This window comes from Oncorhynchus mykiss, chromosome 8 (genome assembly GCF_013265735.2).
Source record: "Oncorhynchus mykiss isolate Arlee chromosome 8, USDA_OmykA_1.1, whole genome shotgun sequence".
NCBI classification, from domain to species: Eukaryota; Metazoa; Chordata; class Actinopteri; order Salmoniformes; family Salmonidae; genus Oncorhynchus; species Oncorhynchus mykiss.
Genome location: NC_048572.1, coordinates 82855828 through 82875622, shown reverse-complemented (window position 1 = coordinate 82875622; position 19795 = coordinate 82855828). Strand labels below are relative to the sequence as shown.

The 19795-nt window shown below is 44.0% G+C and overlaps 1 protein-coding gene and 1 non-coding gene across 2 annotated transcripts in view; one reads left to right on the top strand and one right to left on the bottom strand.

Moving 5' to 3' along the window:
- LOC100135871 (insulin receptor) overlaps nt 1-19795 on the top strand; it is a 171769-nt gene that overhangs the window by 124119 nt on the left and 27855 nt on the right. The window contains exons 9-16 of the mRNA XM_036986535.1: nt 3088-3203; nt 3590-3721; nt 7023-7190; nt 15829-16027; nt 16668-16960; nt 18641-18780; nt 19384-19543; nt 19674-19773. Coding sequence (XP_036842430.1) covers nt 3088-3203; nt 3590-3721; nt 7023-7190; nt 15829-16027; nt 16668-16960; nt 18641-18780; nt 19384-19543; nt 19674-19773 — 1308 coding nt within the window. The remainder of the gene's footprint in view (nt 1-3087; nt 3204-3589; nt 3722-7022; nt 7191-15828; nt 16028-16667; nt 16961-18640; nt 18781-19383; nt 19544-19673; nt 19774-19795) is intronic.
- Nucleotides 13439-13512, bottom strand: trnaa-ugc. The gene has a single exon. It is a non-coding gene; the product is annotated as a tRNA-Ala (tRNA).

Here is a 19795-nt window from a genome sequence, read left to right as displayed (position 1 = left end):
TAGCCTACACCTTCACAATAAATCCATGTAATATAGACTACACCATCACAATAAATCCATGTAATATAGTCTACACCTTCACAATAAATCCATGGAATATAGTCTACACCTTCACAATAAATCCATGTAATATAGTCTACACCTTCACAATAAATCCATGTAATATAGCCTACACCTTCACAATAAATCCATGTAATATAGCCTACACCTTCACAATAAATCCATGTAATATAGCCTACACCATCACAATAAATCCATGTAATATAGTCTACACCTTCACAATAAATCCATGTAATATAGTCTACACCTTCACAATAAATCCATGTAATATAGCCTACACCATCACAATAAATCCATGTAATATAGTCTACACCTTCACAATAAATCCATGTAATATAGCCTACACCTTCACAATAAATCCATGTAATATAGCCTACACCTTCACAATAAATCCATGTAATATAGCCTACACCTTCACAATAAATCCATGTAATATAGCCTACACCTTCACAATAAATCCATGTAATATAGTCTACACCTTCACAATAAAGCCATTATTCATTTTAGACCGGTCTAAAGAAACATGATATGAAGAGAATGCAGTCTATTGGGCCTCCCGAGTGGCGCAGCGGTCTAAGGCACTGCATCTCAGGGATTGAGGCGTCACTACAGAGGTGGAAGAACTGTCTACATTTACCTTTCGTCAGCCAACAAGATGAGTAGGCCTAACGACCAGCAAAAGCACCAGCCTCTGTTCATCTACTATCCCCCAGAGTACAACAGTTGACATTTTCTATTGGTCAACTCGTCCTTCTGTGTGAGAAATAAATAATTCAAACATAGTCTGGGACAGTTGTGGGATGCGATTAGATCTCAAATTAATACAACCACTAGCATCAACAATACACTTTTCTATGCAATGAAGCTGACCCAACCGATCAGAACGTTCAGCTTGATATATGATCAACTTTCAGGCTATTTATTCACATGATAAGTGCAGCAGTGTGCACACGCCACTAGGCTATAAGAGCGAAATGTTTCAGTAGCAGGAAAACACCATTATAAAAAAACTGACCACAAATAACATTATGTATGTAATGCTTTTATTATGAAGGTGCTTTTTTTTATGGTGAAAATGATCTTCCCCAAACTGGAAACTGCTTAAATATGCCAGTTACTCTACTCACGTTGTAAAGGGGATTAATGTGCTTCATCTTATGAAGTTATTAGTCCACTTTAGTTGTGATACTAACCTTATCAGAACATATAGGCCTATGGGCTAGGCTACATGAGGTGTGATACTAACCTTATCAAAACATATAGGCCTATGGGCTAGGCTACATGAGGTGTGATACTAACCTTATCAGAACATACAGGCCTATGGGCTAGGCTACATGAGGTGTGATACTAACCTTATCAGAACATACAGGCCTATGGGCTAGGCTACATGAGGTGTGATACTAACCTTATCAGAACATATAGGCCTATGGGCTAGGCTACATGAGGTGTGATGCTAACCTTATCAGAACATATAGGCCTATGGGCTAGGCTACATGAGGTGTGATACTAACCTTATCAGAACATATAGGCCTATGGGCTAGGCTACATGAGGTGTGATACTAACCTTATCAGAACATACAGGCCTATGGGCTAGGCTACATGAGGTGTGATACTAACCTTATCAAAACATATAGGCCTATGGGCTAGGCTACATGAGGTGTGATACTAACCTTATCAAAACATATAGGCCTATGGGCTAGGCTACATGAGGTGTGATACTAACCTTATCAGAACATATAGGCCTATGGGCTAGGCTACATGAGGTATGCAACTTCGATAAACATTTTTAAAAAGGCATTGTTTCTTGCCTTACACTGGGGATCATTCACAGGTAATAGGCTAATATTGTCACAATCAGACTATTCTTCATTTATTCTGGTTTAAATAATATATGTGTGAAATTAGTTTTGATTTAGAATGGACCATTATCATTCACCTGTCTCGAAACAGGGGCAGGGAGAAAATACACTTCATTTTTATGCTAACACTATATGGGTCGGGACCAGAACACCTGCCGAATGCGGGTAGATTTTGTCATTTGCGGTTAATGTCTATTTCACAAGCCACATTGGCGTGTGGTCACACAGTCAAATTGACCCGAAATGTTAAGTGTCACTTTGTCCTCGTGTTTCTTGGTCAGTTATAATATCATTTAGTTTGATGTTAGTTTGACTTTGCTGTAACTTTCTGCTTCTTGTGAAGAGAATTCTGAGATTTTTATTTTTTCCCCTCACAGACAAGGAAGTGCCCAGTTACCACGGTAACGGCACATCCCTTTAAAAATGAGCAGCTGAACATTTTCGACTGGAGACCTTTAAGGGTGCACTGCGCTTGATTGAGCAATGGTTCATTCCAGAAACCTTTTATTCGTGGCCTTTAATAAGTCATTTAAGTCATTCACAAATTAATTGAAATACTTGAATTGATCTCCCAGATTTGTTTGCGTGCTTCTACTTGTCTACTTAGGAACACATCGTGTACTCCTTGTCGACGTAGAGCCCTGAACTATAGTAGTAAATGAGCCGTACCACTCGTTTTTTGTGGCACTTTGTTAATTAGTGATGTTCTGTTCCATCTGTTTTACTATTGGATCTAAGATTATAACCTGGGTGGTTCCAGCCCTGAATGCTGATTGGCTGACAGCCGTGGTATATCAGACCGTAGACCACGGGTATGACAAAACATGTATTTTTTACTGTTCTAATTACGTCGGTAAACCAATTTATAATAGCAAGAAGGCACCTCGGGGTTTGTAGGTATATGGCCAACATACCATGGCTAAGGGCTGTGTCCAGGTACTCCACGTTGCGACATGCTTGAGAACAGGCCTTGGGATATTGGCCATGTACCACACCTCCTCGGGCCTTATTGCTTAAATACATTGGTTAAAAAAACGCAGGTCGCAAAAATTAAACCACATTGCTTCTTAATAGTAACATATTTATCAGGTTTTGTGTGTGTGTGTGTGAGAGAGAGAGATATTCACCTTTTTAGTATGAACTGTCTCTCTCTCTTCCCCTCTCCCAGGCCTTACCCCAACGTGACAGAGTTTGATGGCCAGGATGCGTGTGGTTCCAACTGGGTGATCATTGACCTGGACCCCCCGGCCCGGGCTACAGAGGGAAACGCACAACAGGAGCCAGGTAATGGTTTATTCTCTCCTGTCTTACTACTGTATTGGTAAGGATAGACACTGTTGAAAACATGGGAGGAAGGGGAGGAGGGGGGGGTGTTGCACTCAATATTGTCCGTGCTGCAACACAACAATGCTATTGTCCCCGGTACCCTGATTTACTGCAGTAGCATGTTAGTAACAACAAGTGTTCTATTTAATAGTGTCCGTGCTGCAACACATAACAATACTAATAATGATACCTAATGACTTTATTGTCCATATGGTGAAATGTAGCTCTTTGCACACATTAAAACGTATCATATCATATACACTGTAGTTGTACGGTAGGAACAACAAGGGCTCAATGTTGTCCGTGCTGCAACACATAGCTAACAATACTATTGTTCCTTCCAGGTACCTTGATCTTGGCTTTGAAGCCCTGGACTCAGTACGCCATCATGGTCAAGACCCAGCTCTCTGCCTCCGATGAACACCAGGTCCTCGGGGCCAAGAGCAAGATCACCTACGTCAGGACCGACGCCACCAGTAAGACCTTCCTTCGAGATATAGCTGATCCCATCTGTTTCATTAGCTCGAGGCAGCTACATGTACTGTACACCCCCCGCCCCCGGACAAGACGCTAGTCTATCGCAGCGATCCCCAACCTTCTAACCACAAGGCCGCCACTCTAACCACAAGGCCGCCACTCTAACCACAAGGCCGCCACTCTAACCACAAGGCCGCCACTCTAACCCCAAGGCCATTGAGTTGGTTTTCTCAGTTCTTTATTAATTCATGTCTGTCTATTTAGTGATCTTAAGCCTTCCCCTCCCCCAACCCCCTAATCAAGACAATAGGTGAGTGGACAATCCAACCAGTCAGTCAGCTAGTAGGTTAGGTTCTCCAGGGGTGAGGGTGGGATTTGAAAACCCCGGGTTGGGATAAGTGGTCTAAGAGCTACAACTACAAATTGGCTCTTGTCCTCTGCCTCAGCTTCTAGCTGTTGAAGTGTGTCAAAGCTAAAGATATAAGAACAAGGAAGAGGAAGTTGATGATGAGCTAAGAGTACGGCCTGTCTCATTGTCTCTCTGTCTTGTGCCAAATGGGTGAAGTCACTAGTTACTCAAGCAGAGCTCAGAAATCATCTGTCACCCTGCGTGTGTGTGTGTCATCCTGCGTGTGTGTCATCTTGCGTGTGTGTCATCCTGCGTGTGTCATCCTGCGTGTGTGTCATCCTGCGTGTGTGTCATTGTGTGTGTGTGTGTGTGTGTGTGTGTGTGTGTCTCCAGTGGACAAACCGGTTTTGGTTTCATCAACAACAGGTGTCTGTTGTGTCATCTCCTTCCTGATAAACCACATCACAGTGTGTTATCATATTATTATAGTGTTATTACAGTGTAGCCGCATGACATGCAGCCTCACACCTGGCACAGCACTGGCTGGCATGATGCGTTGGCTGGGACACCACCATCAGAGCCCGGTGGGCAGGGAGGCGGGAAGGAGGGAAGTAAACGGTTGTTTACTGTAGTTTTAGTTTCACCCTCCTTGTCTCTAGCCTGGTCCCAGATCTAGAGTTTCACCCTCCTTGTCTCTAGCCTGGTCCCAGATCTAGAGTTTCACCCTCCTTGTCTCTAGCCTGGTCCCAGATCTAGAGTTTCACCCTCCTTGTCTCTAGCCTGGTCCCAGATCTAGAGTTTCACCCTCCTTGTCTCTAGCCTGGTCCCAGATCTATTTCTTCTAGTCCTTGTCTCTTTGTCAAGCCGTGTTGGCTGGCATCCAGGCTACATCGTCTACCTCCTGTCAGGGTTATGTTCCAGTGTTTCCCCTAAATCGTGGCCGCCACTCCAATAACAAATAGAAATGCCACTTCAGTCAGTGTAGATGAAGGGAAGGAGACAGGTTAAAGACAGATTTTTATGTCATGAGACATGGACATGAATTGTGTACACTACATGATCAAAAGTATGTGGACACGTGCTCGTTGAACATCTCATTCCAAAATCATGGGTGTTAATATGGAGTTGGTCCCCACTTTGCTGCTATAACAGCCTCCACTCTTCTGGGAAGGCTTTCCACTAGATGTTGGACCATTGCTGCAGGGACTTGCTTCCATTCAGCCACAAGAGTATTAGTGAGGTCAGGCACTGATGTTGGGCGATTAGGCCTGGCTCACAGTCAGCATTCCAATTAATCCCAAAGGTGTTCGATGGAGTTGAGGTCAGGGCTCTGTGCTGGCTAGTGAAGTTCTTCCACACCGATCTCGACAAACCATTTCCGTATGGACCTCGCTTTGTGCACGGGTGCATTGTCATGCTGAAACAGGAAAGGGCCTTTCCCCAAACTGTTACCACAATGTTGGGAGCAGAGAATTGTCTACAATGTAGAGCTTTCCACCACTCCAGCCGACGCTTGGCATGGCGCATGGTGATCTTAGGCTTGCGTGAGGCTGCTCGGCCATGGAAACCCATTTCATGAAGCTCCCGACGAAGAGTTCATGTGCTGACGTTGCTTCCAGAAGCAGTTTGGAACTCGGTAGTGAGTGTCGCCTCCCTGCCGACCGGGCTCTGATGGTGATGTGCCAGCCAATACATCATTCAAGCCACTGCGGTCCGTTCTGTGAGCTGGTGTGGCCTACCACTTTGCGGCTGAACCGTTGTTGCTCCTAGATGTTTCCACTTCACAATAACAGCACTTACAGTTGACCAGGGCAGTTCTAATAGGATGGGCATTTGCCGAACTGATTTGTTGGAAAGGTGGCATCCAATGGCGGTGCCATGCTGAAAGTCAGTGAGCTCTCCAGTAAGGCCATTCTACTGCCAATGTTTGTCTGTGGAGAATGCATGGCTGTGTGCTCAATTTTATACACCTGTCAGAAACGGGTGTGGCTGAAATGGCCAAATCCACTAATTTGAAGGGGTGTCCACATACTTTTGTATATATAGTGTATCACCCAGGACAATGAAGCCTGCTACTGTGTCTGTCTCCTAGTCAGTCGGTCTCCCTGGGCTATTCATCTGTGGTCTTACTTTATTCCTCCTTGTCTCACAGCTGATATCAAATCAAATGTATTTATATAGCCCTTTGTACATCAGCTGATATCTCAAAGTGCTGTACAGAAACCCAGCCTAAAACCCCAAACAGCAAGCAATGCAGGTGTAGAAGCACGGTGGCTAGGAAACACTCCCTAGAAAGGCCGAAACCTAGAGAGGAACCAGGCTATGAGGGGTGGCCAGTCCTCTTCTGGCCGGGTGGAGATTATAACAGAACATGGCCAAGATGTTCAAATGTTCATAGATGACCAGCAGGGTCAAATAATAATAATCACAGTAGTTGTAGAGGGTGCAACAGGTCAGCACCTCAGGAGTAAATGTCAGTTGGCTTTTCATAGCCGATCATTAAGAGTGTCTCTACCGCTCCTGCTGTCTCTAGAGAGTTGAAAACAGCAGGTCTGGGACAGGTAGCACGTCTGATGAACAGGTCGGGGTTCCATAGCCGCAGGCACAACAGTTGAAACTGGAGCAGCAGCACGGCCAGTTGGACTGCGGACAGCAAGGAGTCATCATGCCAGGTAGTCCTGAGGCATGGTCATAGGGCTCAGGTCCCCCGAGAGAAGAGAGAGAGAAAGAGAGAATTAGAGAGAGCATACTTAAATTCACACAGGACACCGGATAAGACAGGAGAAGTACTCCAGATATAACAGACTGATACATACTACAGTTAAACTAATCTTTTGATCAGTCTATGGATATGTTTTGAGTTAAGTTATTCTGCATTCTGTGATCTGCTGACCTGAACAAGAAGAATAATAAAGGTATGATTAACCCCTGGTATCCCCGTCCTCCCCTAGAGCCCTCAGTGCCCCTGGACCCCATCTCCTCCTCCAACTCTTCCTCTCAGATCCTCCTGAAGTGGAAACCTCCCACGGATCCCAACGGGAACATCACTCACTACCTGGTGTACTGTCAGCAGCAGCCCGAGGCCAGCGAACTCTACAAGTTCGATTACTGTCAGAAAGGTGAGTCTTTTCTGTGTGTGAACACTTCTATTCTATTTTATTCTGCTGTTATATTTTGTTTTACTGTTCTGTTCTATTCTGCTGTTCTATTCTGCTGTTCTAATCTGCTGTTCTATTCTGCTGTTCTATTCTGCTGTTCTATTCTGCTGTTCTATTCTGCTGTTCTATTCTGCTGTTCTATTCTGCTGTTCTAATCTGCTGTTCTATTCTGCTGTTCTATTCTGCTGTTCTACTCTTCTGTTCTGTTTTACTGTTCTATTCTGTTCTACTGTTCTCTCTGGTTCATACAGATGATATAGTTATGTGACTATAATTAGTTAACTTCCAGAAAGGTGAGTGTGAAAGGATCTTTCTCCAGTTGACTCTTCTAGTGATGGAAAAATGTATACAGTACAGTACCGCAATCAAATGTATGTTATTTTATAGCGCTAGTCGGCTGTACCTCCGACAAAACTCTCGTTCTCCAGCTTATCTTCGTTTTAATTTTATTTATTTGTTAAAAATTTTATAAAGTTTTCTTGTTTTTCAATCAACCAACAAAACACATTCCAGATTCACAGGCCAACATGAATAATACAAAACGAACAAACTTGCAGCAGCACTATCAGCGTTCCTATCAGCGTTCCTATCAGCGTTCCTATCAGCGTTCCTATCAGCGTTCCTATTAACTATTTCCAGCCTTAGCTGAGACGACGAGCAAAGAGTTTTTACAGCACCTTACGCAACGTGTATCTGCTCATTTCCCTAATCACCCCATTCACTCTGTCCAGTTTGAAATATAGTTGAATAGTGGAGACCAGAGTCTATCAAACCTGGGCTGTCTCTTGTGGAGGTCATAAGTGAGCTTTTCAAGAGGAAGAAAGTCAACAATCTGGTCAATCCACATTTTAAATGTGGGAGAAGAATTAGAAGCCCACAATAGAAGAATACATTTCTTAGCAAAGTTTCTGATAGTCATGAACACATTTTCTCTGTCAGGATCAAGAACAAAGTCCCGCTGGGCATTAAGAAGATAGAGACATGTGGTCATATCAAACTGTACAGCTAGTATTTTGTGTGCAGCAGTATGTATAGATTGCCAAAATCTGGTCATCTCTCTACAGCTCCAAATTACATGCATAAAAGAAACGTCCCTTTGTCAGGACCCTGTCTTTCAAAGATAATTCGTAAAAATCCAAATAACTTCACAGGTCTTGATTGTAAAGGGTTTAAACACTGTTTCCCATACTTGTTCAATTAACGATAAACAATTAATCAACATGCACCTGTGGAACGGTCGTTAATACACTAACAGCTTACAGACGGTAGGCAATTAAGGTCACAGTTATGAAAACTTAGGACACTAAAGAGGCCTTTCTACTGACTCTGAAAAACACTGAAAGGAAGATGCCCAGGGTCCCTGCTCATCTGCGTGAATGTGCCTTATACCCTGACCACACCGCGTGCGTGAGCGTTGCAAAATACATTTAGAAATCTATGTTATTCAGTTATTGCACCCACACAGCTCGCTCGCATCAACGAGCGTCTGCGTTGCCAAGGGCTAAAATAGAACTCCTTTCTATTTCTGACGCAGATCGCGCTGCAAGTCCTGCCTCTCCCATCTCCTCATTGGTTTATAGAAGCAGGTACCCACGGGCCAACTCCTCATTGGTTATACCCACGTGGGTGATTAAAAGACGAACTGTGTTGCCGGTCGTCGTGGTAATACTATGAAAGTTTAGATGCCAATCCCCATATAAGTTCAAAGAGGAAAAGGCGTGGGAGGAAGAGAGATGACTAGAAACGATTTGGTTGACCGTTTTATGTGTGGGTTAATTGTAGGAGTAGAGGACCTTGTGCATTTCAGGTAAAATAACAACTTAATGTTTATATCCCAGGACAAATTAGCTAGCAACAGCAAGCTAGCTAAATAGGACAAATTAGCTAGCAAGTGCAAGCTAACCTGCTAAATTGCCATAAATGTTTAATGCTTTTCGACCTGTCCCCAAATTAATGTAATTGGTTCAGAGTTTGTTTTGGAATTTAACCTGCGTGCGTGTCGTGATTGCGTTGGGTGTAGGGGGACAAAATACATTGATGCACGATGGCGAACGCACGCAGCCGGTTTGGGTTCCGTGTTAGGCATGCTGCAAGGAGGCATGAGGACTGCAGATGTGACCAGGGCAATCAATTGCAATGTCTGTTCTGTGAGACGCCTAAGACAGCGCTACAGGGAGACAGGATGGACAACTGATCGTCCTCACAGTGACAGACCACGTGTAACAACACCTGCACAGGATTGGTACATCCGAACATCACACATGCGGGACAAGTACAGGATGGCAACAACAACTGCCCGAGTTACATCAGGAACGCACAATCCCTCCCATCAGTGCTCAGACTGTCTGCAGTAGGCTGAGAGATGCTGGACTGAGGGCTTGTAGGCCTGTTGTAAGGCAGGTCCTCACCAGACATCACCGGCAACAACGTCGCCTATGGGCACAAACCCACCGTCGCTGGACCAGACAGGACTGGCAAAAAGTGCTCTTCACTGACGAGTCGCGGTTTTGTCTCACCAGGGGTGATGGACGGATTTGTGTTTATCGTCGAAGGAATGAGCGTTACACCGAGGCCTGTACTCTGGAGCGGGATCGATTTGGAGGTGGAGTGTCCGTCATGGTCTGGGGCGGTGTGTCACAGCATCACCGGACTGAGCTTGTTGTCATTGCAGGCAATCAACGCTGTGCGTTACAGGGAAGACATCCTCCTCCCTCATGTAGTGATTTCCTGCAAGACTGGAATGTCAGTGTTCTGCCATGGCCAGCAAAGAGCCCGGATCTCAATCCCATTGAGCACGTCTGGGACCTGTTGGATCGGAGGGTGACGGCTAGGGCCATTCCTCACAGAAATGTCAGAGAACTTGCTTGGTGGAAGAGTGGGGTAACATCTCACACCAAGAACTGGCAAATCTGGCGCAGTCCATGAGGTGGAGATTCACTGCAGTACTTAATGCAGCTGGTGGCCACATCAGATACGGACTGTTACTTTTGATTTTGACCCTCGCTTTGTTCAGGGACACATTATTCCATTTCTGTAAGTCACATGTCTGTGGAACATGTTCAGCCTATGTCTCAGTTGTTGAATCTTGTTATGTTCACACATGTATAATATTTACACAATATTTACACAAGTTTGCTGAAAATAAACGCAGTTGACAGTGAGAGGACATTTATTTTTTTGCTGAGTTTAGTTTCCACTTTGAGGTACATCTTCTCCAATCAGGAGAAATGTCTGTTCTTTCTATTTATTTATTTTTAACTCTTAATTGAATAAAGGTTAAGTCAGTTAAGAACACATTCTTATTTTCAATGAGGGCCTAGGAACAGTGGGTTAACTGCCTGTTCAGGGGCAGAACAACAGATTTTTACCTTGTCAGCTTGGGGATTCGATCTTGCAACCTTTCGGTTACTAGTCCAACGCTCTAACCACTAGGCTACCCTGCCGCCCCAAAGTCTCACTGGGGTGTAATAAAATGTGTATAAACATTTGTAATTAGATTATTTTATTTTTTACATTGGTAGAGGAGCAGTATACCTTGTAGCAAACATCCATCCATAACTCTTCACTGATAGTCAGACAGAGGTCCTTTTCCCAGATTCTTTTCACCGTAGTAAAGGAGGAGCCCACGTTCTTAGAAAGGAGTCTAGAGATAAAGGAGATTGATGGATTGTGCTGAAGCAAGAAGGGTCTCAACTTCATTCAGCTGAGCTCTAAACCTCCCCTTGGAAGTGAATGAGGAAATGACCTGTTTACAACAACAAACAAAAGCCCTTGAAAGGATTTCCGTATTGTTGTGTTGTGATGAAACATGTCTGAAAAGGTCCTGATCCCTAGTGTACGCCAGAGATTAAAGTTGGCATCCCTCCTTAGCAAGTCTGAGTTGTCTACTATAGGAGAGTGGCATCCCTCAGGGCTTTTGGCAAGTCTGGGTTGTCTACTATAGGTGAGTGGCATCCCTCCTTAGCAAGTCTGGGTTGTCTACTATAGGAGAGTGGCATCCCTCAGGGCTTTTGGCAAGTCTGGGTTGTCTACTATAGGTGAGTGGCATCCCTCAGGGCTTTTGGCAAGTCTGGGTTGTCTACTATAGGTGAGTGGCATCCCTCCTTAGCAAGTCTGGGTTGTCTACTATAGGTGAGTGGCATCCCTCCTTAGCAAGTCTGGGTTGTCTACTATAGGTGAGTGGCATCCCTCCTTAGCAAGTCTGGGTTGTCTACTATAGGAGAGTGGCATCCCTCAGGGCTTTTGGCAAGTCTGGGTTGTATACTATAGGTGAGTGGCATCCCTCAGGGCTTTTGGCAAGTCTGGGTTGTCTACTGTAGGTGAGTGGCATCCCTCAGGGCTTTTGGCAAGTCTGGGTTGTCTACTATAGGTGAGTGGCATCCCTCAGGGCTTTTGGCAAGTCTGAGTTGTCTACTATAGGTGAGTGGCATCTCTCAGGGTTTTTGGCAAGTCTGAGTTGTCTACTATAGGTGAGTGGCATCCCTCAGGACTGTTGGCAAGTCTGGTTTGTATACTATAGGAGAGTGGCATCACTCAGGACTGTTGGCAATTCAGGGTTGTATACTATAGGTGAGTGGCATCCCTCAGGGATTTTGGCAAGTCTGGGTTGTATACTATAGGTGAGTGAGATCATATCTGGGAGGAAATGCCAAGGTATTTCCTAGTCCTTCCATGCTAGTAGGGTGCTGTAAATCACAACGGTTTTGGCTATGTTGCCCACTTCACTAAAGATATTAATGAATATAATTGAGCTTAGGGGCAATGAGCTACAGGATTTGGGCCTCTATCTGAATCCACATTGAGTCTCGTCTGTTTGTGATCCATGTTAACATGTTGTGGATTTGGGTAGACCAGTAGTACAATTGGAAGGCAGGGAAGGGCAAGGCCACCCTTAGTAGATTCAGGTTTCGATAGGATTAAGGTCTCCACTCTATGTGTTTTATTGCCCCATATACATTTGCTGATGCTTTGGTTGTTGTTTGGAAAGGAAACTTAGCTTAGATAGCATGGGAGCGTCTGAAATAAATAGTTTAACCTAGGGAGGATGTTCATACAAGGTATTGATTCTTCCCACTAAGCTGATTGGGAGGGAGATCCAGGTCTGGAGATCATTCTTGATTCTATCCAGAAGTGGGAGATAATTTTCCTTAAAAAGGCCATTCATATCTGGTGTAACAGCGAGGTATTGGAACGGGCAGAGTGTCTTAACTGAGCCGTTGAGTGTAAGATTGAGAGGGCAAACAGTGGATTTGTTCAAATGTATCTTATATCCTGAAAACTTGCCGTACTTTGTAATTGTGTCTAAAAATGGGAGGGATTTCTCAGGGTTGGATATGATAGAGCAAAGACATCATCCGCGTAGAGAGAGATCCTGTGCTGAAGACCGCCTGCAGAAACACCCATAATACTTGGATTGCTCCTTATCAACTCTGCCAAATGGCAGGATCGAATCGCAATACATATAGAATCGTGCGAATCGCAATGTCCTCTCGGCACCGTATCGTGAGGTCACTGGCAATTCACAGCCCTATTTATATATCATGTATAACATGGAGTTCCCATTGAGACCAAGGTATATTTCACAAGGGAGCTTTTACAAAATACGATATAATACAAAATATATTTCCCGACTTATTATTCTATTCTGTTGGACTACTGACAGAAATGTTGGTGTGTGTGTGAGGGACTGTGATTCAGAGGTGGTTGGAATAGTTCTTTACCTGATTTGGCCTTGCACTAACAAGTGGCAGCCACCCACTCTGTGTCACACAGACAAGCTCCAACGTCATCATCTACTCTCACCCAGAAAGTCTAGACAACACTAGTCTGGAGGGGATCATGTGAGGGTTGTTTTATATCAACCAGCTGAGGCACTGAGGACAGTTACTGACAGGATGGAGTCTTGACCAATGTTCCCTCTATTTGTTTTTCAGCACTGAGCAAATTTCCTGTCTGCTGAGCGCAAACTTGAACATTGTGAAAGTTCTGGCGGTTGTTTACTGCGAACACGACGGCTGTAACCACTTTCAGTTACGGTTTGCCTACAGTAGGAGCAAATGTGGTCTACATTTTACACATCAGTCATTTATCCAGAGTGACTTACAGTAGTGAGTGCATACATTTTCATAACTTTTTCATAACTTTTTCATAACTTTTTCATAACTTTTTCATAACTTTTTCATAACTTATTAATACCTTTTTTATATATTGGTCCACGGTGGGAATCGAACCCACAGCCCTGGCGTTGCAAGCGTAATGCTCTACCACCTGAGCCACACGGGACCACATTCCATGAGACTTTATCCACTTGTCCTTCACTGAAAATGGAGGTGAAAATGTGGTGGTGTTTGTGGCAAGAAACCACTTTACAAAATAAAACATATTCCCTTACCGTTATTACAGAGAATCAGACACATTATGCTACTCTCTGCCTATTGGCTACTTAGCTTATTCAAGCCTGTCTCAAAATGCAACACTGCCCCTTTAAGAGATAAACAAATCTCTTTACCTGACTCACTTTTCAAAGAAGGCTAGAAATGTACACATGTTTTGCTGTTGTAGGAAGCAACCACTCCCCCGTTGTTGACTAGAATGTAGTCATAACGGGACTAATAATAATTCACTAACTAGCAAAGAATATGAACAAATGTGCACTGGTGGCTACATGCATTTCTCGCTTTGATCTCAAAAGAAAGGTCATCTACTCACATGCTGTAAACACAGTCCATTTAAAAGTAAATGGCACAGATCCATATATTGCAAAAATCGATATGGCCCGCCCGGAAAAGTGTGAAAAAGTCTATGAGAAACAGTGACGTAAACTGTGAATGATCTATAATGATAAATCCTATATTAGGCCTACCCAAGATCTACTATGCAAGTCAGCTAATAGTAGAACCTACAATTGAAACCGACAAATGAGGCTAAATTTCACAGGTTTGTTTCAATTTAATTCTGTTTTATTTTTTTTGCTCTCTCTTAAAACAACAACATTGTATGTTCTAAGTTTACAACGACAATCAGGAGGACCACTTTTGAGGTCTGGATAAAAATAGAAGAAATGTAGATTTTTTGTTGTTGTTGTAGTTACCCTTTAAGTGTGCAGACATATTGCACTGTCGTTGGGTTAGCAGTGTTTCTGTAGCACATGAAGAGTTCAAAATAAATGCCCACTGGATTGATGCAAATAATCATGATATCATTCTGCCAGGTAGGCATTCTGTAGGTATAGGCATTTAATTGAGAAGGTTAAGCCTATCATTAGAATCTAGGTTTTTCCCTTAATTGTTTGATACCTGGACGTTTTACTTCATATTATGAGGCATATCTTACCTTTCCTCAATGTAGCCAATAGACAAAATCCCACCATAGAAATGTAGAGGCAATTCTTTTTCATGAAGACTTCATCATATACGTTCCTCTGTTCATTTTTCTTTCATTGTCTAGCAGCCAAGGGCATTATCCTAGTCATACGAGCAACCCTTGATAGTTGTTGCATCTTTAGATCTCCCCGTTCCTACATTTGTAATGGATATTCCCATCTCTGGCATGAAACTGCTCACATGTGCTGTGCTCATGTTAGAACTGTGTTTCCCGCCAAAAAACTGCATTTTGGAACATTCATGCGTAGACCTACCGAATAAATCATATTTATCGACATTTTAAGCTAAACATTCTGATCTGTTCCATCAGCCTTATTAATTGATACGGCGTATACCTCCATTACACTACATTGACACAGCATCAGTGGGGAATAAGAAGTGAGTAATCGCAATGCCCACTGAAAAATAAGTGGGTTACCTACGTATACACTCCACTACACATCACTGCTGTTAACTAAAGGGGAAAACTACCTCCCCCTCTTCCTCCAGGTATGAAGCTGCCTTCGCTGGTGTCTATCTGTCTAACTCTGTCTCTCTCACGCTCCCTCCCTCCGCCCAGGTATCAATCTCTCTCTGTCTTTAACTCTCTCTCCCTCTTCCTCCAGGTATGAAGCTGCCTTCGCTGGTGTCTATCTGTCTAACTCTGTCTCTCTCACGCTCCCTCCCTCCGCCCAGGTATCAATCTCTCTCTGTCTTTAACTCTCTCTCCCTCTTCCTCCAGGTATGAAGCTGCCTTCGCTGGTGTCTATCTGTCTAACTCTGTCTCTCTCACGCTCCCTCCCTCCGCCCAGGTATCAATCTCTCTCTGTCTTTAACTCTCTCTCCCTCTCTCTCTGTTTAGGTATGAAGCTGCCTTCGCTGGTGTCTGTCTAACTCTGTCTCTCTCTCGCTCCCTCCCTCCGTCCAGGTATCAATCTCTCTCTGTCTTTAACTCTCTCTCCCTCTTCCTCCAGGTATGAAGCTGCCTTCGCTGGTGTCTATCTGTCTAACTCTGTCTCTCTCTCACGCTCCCTCCCTCCGCCCAGGTATCAATCTCTCTCTGTCTTTAACTCTCTCTCCCTCTCTCTCTGTTTAGGTATGAAGCTGCCTTCGCTGGTGTCTATCTGTCTAACTCTGTCTCTCTCTCGCGCTCCCTCCCTCCGTCCAGGTATCAATTTGCCATCGCAGGTGTCTATCTCTCTCTGTCTTTAACTCTCTCTCCCTCTCTCTCTGTTTAGGTATGAAGCTGCCTTCGCGGGTGCCCACCCAGGTCGACAGTGACGAAGAGGCTAAGTGGAACCAGACTGAGGATGAGGGTCAGGGTGGCCGCTGTTGTGCCTGTCCCAAAACAGAGAAACAACTGAAGAAGGAGGCTGAGGACTCAGAGTACCGCAAGACCTTTGAGAACTACATCCACAATGAGGTCTTCCTGCTCAAGTATGTATGACAACTACGTCAGCCAGCCAATCAGCCAGCTAGCCAGCCAATCAGCCAGCTAGCCAGCCAATCAGCCAGCTAGCCAGCCAATCAGCCAGCCAATCAGCCAGCCAGCCAATCAGCCAGCCAATTAGCCAGCTAGCCAGCCAATCAGCCAGCTAGCCAGCCAATCAGCCAGCTAGCCAGCCAAAACACACAGTCAGTCAATCAGTCAGTCAATTAATCAATGTATTTATTATCCTAATTGGGACATTAGTTTTGTAGTTAGGGTACAAAATATATATATATATATATTTACACACAAATCCCCAAATAGGTGTTTTAGATCAGCTCTGTCTCCATCCTGTCATTTAAAACCTAATGCTGCATTTACACAGGCAGCACAATTCTTATCTTTTGCCCAATTATTGGCAAAATATCTGATCTGATTGGTCAGAAGACCAATTAGTGGCAAAAAGAGCAGAATTGGATGCCCTTCAATTCTAATCAAAGCCCCAGTGCTCCCCCTGGTGGTAAACATTCAGAAGTTGCCTGCATGAAGTCTCGTCAGCACTCTGCTCAGTAGCAGTAACTTTAACAGTGTTTTTTGTAAACAGTTAACACTAAATCAATAGAATTTGATTGATTGATTATCCCCCAGATCAACCAGACAGCGCCGCTCAGCCATGGGCGTAGCTAATGAGACGCAGCCTTCGTTCGCGACAAAGCCCCCCACCCTGCCGGAAGGTTACTCCACCAGCGGCCCAGACGATGACGAGGATGGTGCGGAGAGCACTAAGATCCAGCTGACTGTGTTCTCCAAGGAGTCCACGGTCATCTCCGGCCTCCGACACTTCACCTCGTACCAGATCGATGTGTTGGCCTGCAACCACCCCACAAACCCCTCACGCTGCAGTATGGCAGCCTTCGTCTCAGCTCGCACCATGCCTGAGGGTGAGGCTATCTACACACCATTATAAACCTGGTAGTTTGATTCCTGGCTGCTGATTGGCTGAAACAGCATTTCAGTCGTGTGTGTATATCAGACAATATACCACAGGTATGACGCCAAAAAAAATACTTGTTTACAGTTCTATTTATGTTGGTAACCAGTTTATACCTCGGGGACTTGTGATTTATGGCTAATATACCGCAGCTATAGGCTGTATCCAGGCACTCCGCTTCATGCTTACCATCCGAAACAGTTTGGAACATTTGTGCATATATTTTGACCACATTTTAATATGTTTTGGTGTTCAGCAAGGGATTTTCAGCTGTTCCTGCAACAAAAACACATGTCTCAAGGCAAGCTGACGTTGGGATTCTTCTTCTTCTTCCTTTGTTGTTGTTTTACGAGAGACAAATTGTTTTCATTCACATGTTTGAACTTGAGAAATACTGCACCAATCATCTTAGTTAGATGTAGAATTGCACGACTATGCTCTCCTTGAAATGAATGACAGTTATCTTGAGTTAGCTTAGGTTCATTTTTGACTATTTCGATGCAGTGTATATGGGCTACGGCATCTCAAGATGGACAAACAGTGCTATTGCTATAGTTTTTCAAGCGAAGATCTTTTAAGGGAGTATGCGAGCACACTCAGCTAGGCACCAGCTGAACCTAGGGATGTTGATGCCTTAAAGGGAGACTTCAGGATTTTGGCAATGAGACCTTTTATTTACTTCCCCAGAGTCAGATGAACTCGTGGAAACCATTTGTATGTCTCTGCATTCGCTAGTGAGCGCAATTGCTAACTAGCGTTAGCGCAATGACTGGAGGTCTATGGGTATCTGCTAGCATAGACTTCCAGTCATTGCGCTAATGCTAGTTAGCATTGGCACAGAGCCATAACAATGGTATCCACGAGTTCATCTAACTCTGGAGAAGTAGATAAAGGGCCTCATTGCCAAAATCCCAAAGTATCCCTTTAAGAACAGCCCTTAGCTGTGGTATATTGGCCATTATTATGGTTTGAGCCCTGAATGCTGATTGGCTGACAGCCATATACCACACCCCCTCGGGCCTTATTGCTTAAGTACACTACACTTGCACACAGTCTACACCGCACACCAACCACTTAAGAAAACAATGTCAGAAGTAAAAAAGCAGTTTAACAAGTGCATATCATAATTTTTTGTCTACTTTTACATAGTATTTATAGACCTGAGATGTTGAGGTTTGTGGTATTGGGATAGAGTAAAGAGGCCATTTTATCACTTGTGTATCCTGCTAACAGCCAAAGAGGCCATTTTTAAACCTTGTGTATCCTGTCAACATAGGCCATTTTTAAACATTATGTATCCTGTCAGCAGAGGCCATTTTTAAACCTTGTGTATCCTGTCAGCAGAGGCCATTTTTAAACCTTGTGTATCCTGTCAGCAGGGGCCATTTTTAAACCTTGTGTATCCTGTCAGCAGAGGCCATTTTTAAACCTTGTGTATCCTGTCAGCAGAGGCCATTTTTAAACCTTGTGTATCCTGTCAGCAGAGGCCATTTTTAAACCTTGTGTATCCTGCTAACAGCCAAAGAGGCCATCTTAAAACCTTTTGTATCCTGTCAACAGAGGACATCTTAAAACCTTTTGTGTGCTGTCAACAGAGTCCATTTTAAAACCTTGTGTATCCTGCCAACAGACAAAGCAGATGACATCGTGGGCCCCATCAGCTATGATGTGTCTGAGTACTCTGTTCAAATCAAATGGCTGGAGCCTAAAGCTCCCAATGGAATGATCATCCTGTACGAAGTCAACTACAAGAGACTGGGAGACACAGAGGTGAGCAGACAAACACGCACAGGCATGAAAACACGCACAGGCATGAAAACACGCACAGGCATGAAAACAAACACACACTTAAAATACTGGACTTATGCTGTGCCCGCAGTCTCACTTAGTATAATTCAGATACGTTGTGAACACACATCTCTGCTGCTCTCATTTCTAAAATAGGACCGTTAATGTAACAATAGCCATGTTGCATCAGCACTCTGTTTTAGTTACCATGGCAACATCACACTGGGTACAGCTGATATTACTGATGTTGAAAACATCAACTCCGGTGGTGGTCAAACAAACATGTTTTTCTCAAATCAGTTTTTTTTAAATTCTTTTTTTATTATTGTTGGCTGTTAATGCAGTGATTTTAAAAACACATCTCTGATTAGCTTAGACGGCCTACTCTATTAGCTCGATGTGTTCCTAGTGTAATATTGTGTTTCCTACTTTCATTCGTTCACATTTCATTTCTATATAATGGGCTTATTCAACCCTTCTCTCCCCCCTCCAACTACTCTCCTCCTAAAAAAAAATATATAAATTAATTAAACATCTTGTGTGTGTCTGTCTCTGTCTCTGTCTCTGTGTGTGTGTTCGTTCTAGGAGTTGCACCACTGTGTGTCCAGGAAGATGTACCAGCAGTCGGAGGGCTGCAGGCTGAGAGTGGTGCACCCTGGGAACTACACTGTGAGGATCCGAGCCACGTCGCTGGCAGGAAACGGCTCCTGGACCGACCCCACACACTTCTACGTACAGGACCTCCGTAAGAGACACACGCCACAGACCGCTCGACCAATCCGTGAAATCAATCCAATATCATTTGAATATAGAGCTTCTTTTTTACGTTAGCAGTAGCCTGGCCGTAAACTCCATGGCAACGTGTTTTCTTTTAGGGGTGGACCCATCCAACCTATTGATTATCATTGGTCCAGTCATCTTCATAGTTCTACTGATACTGGTGGCAGCGGGAGGATTCGTCATGTTCAGGAAGAAGTAAGTCTTCTGGCTTCTCCGC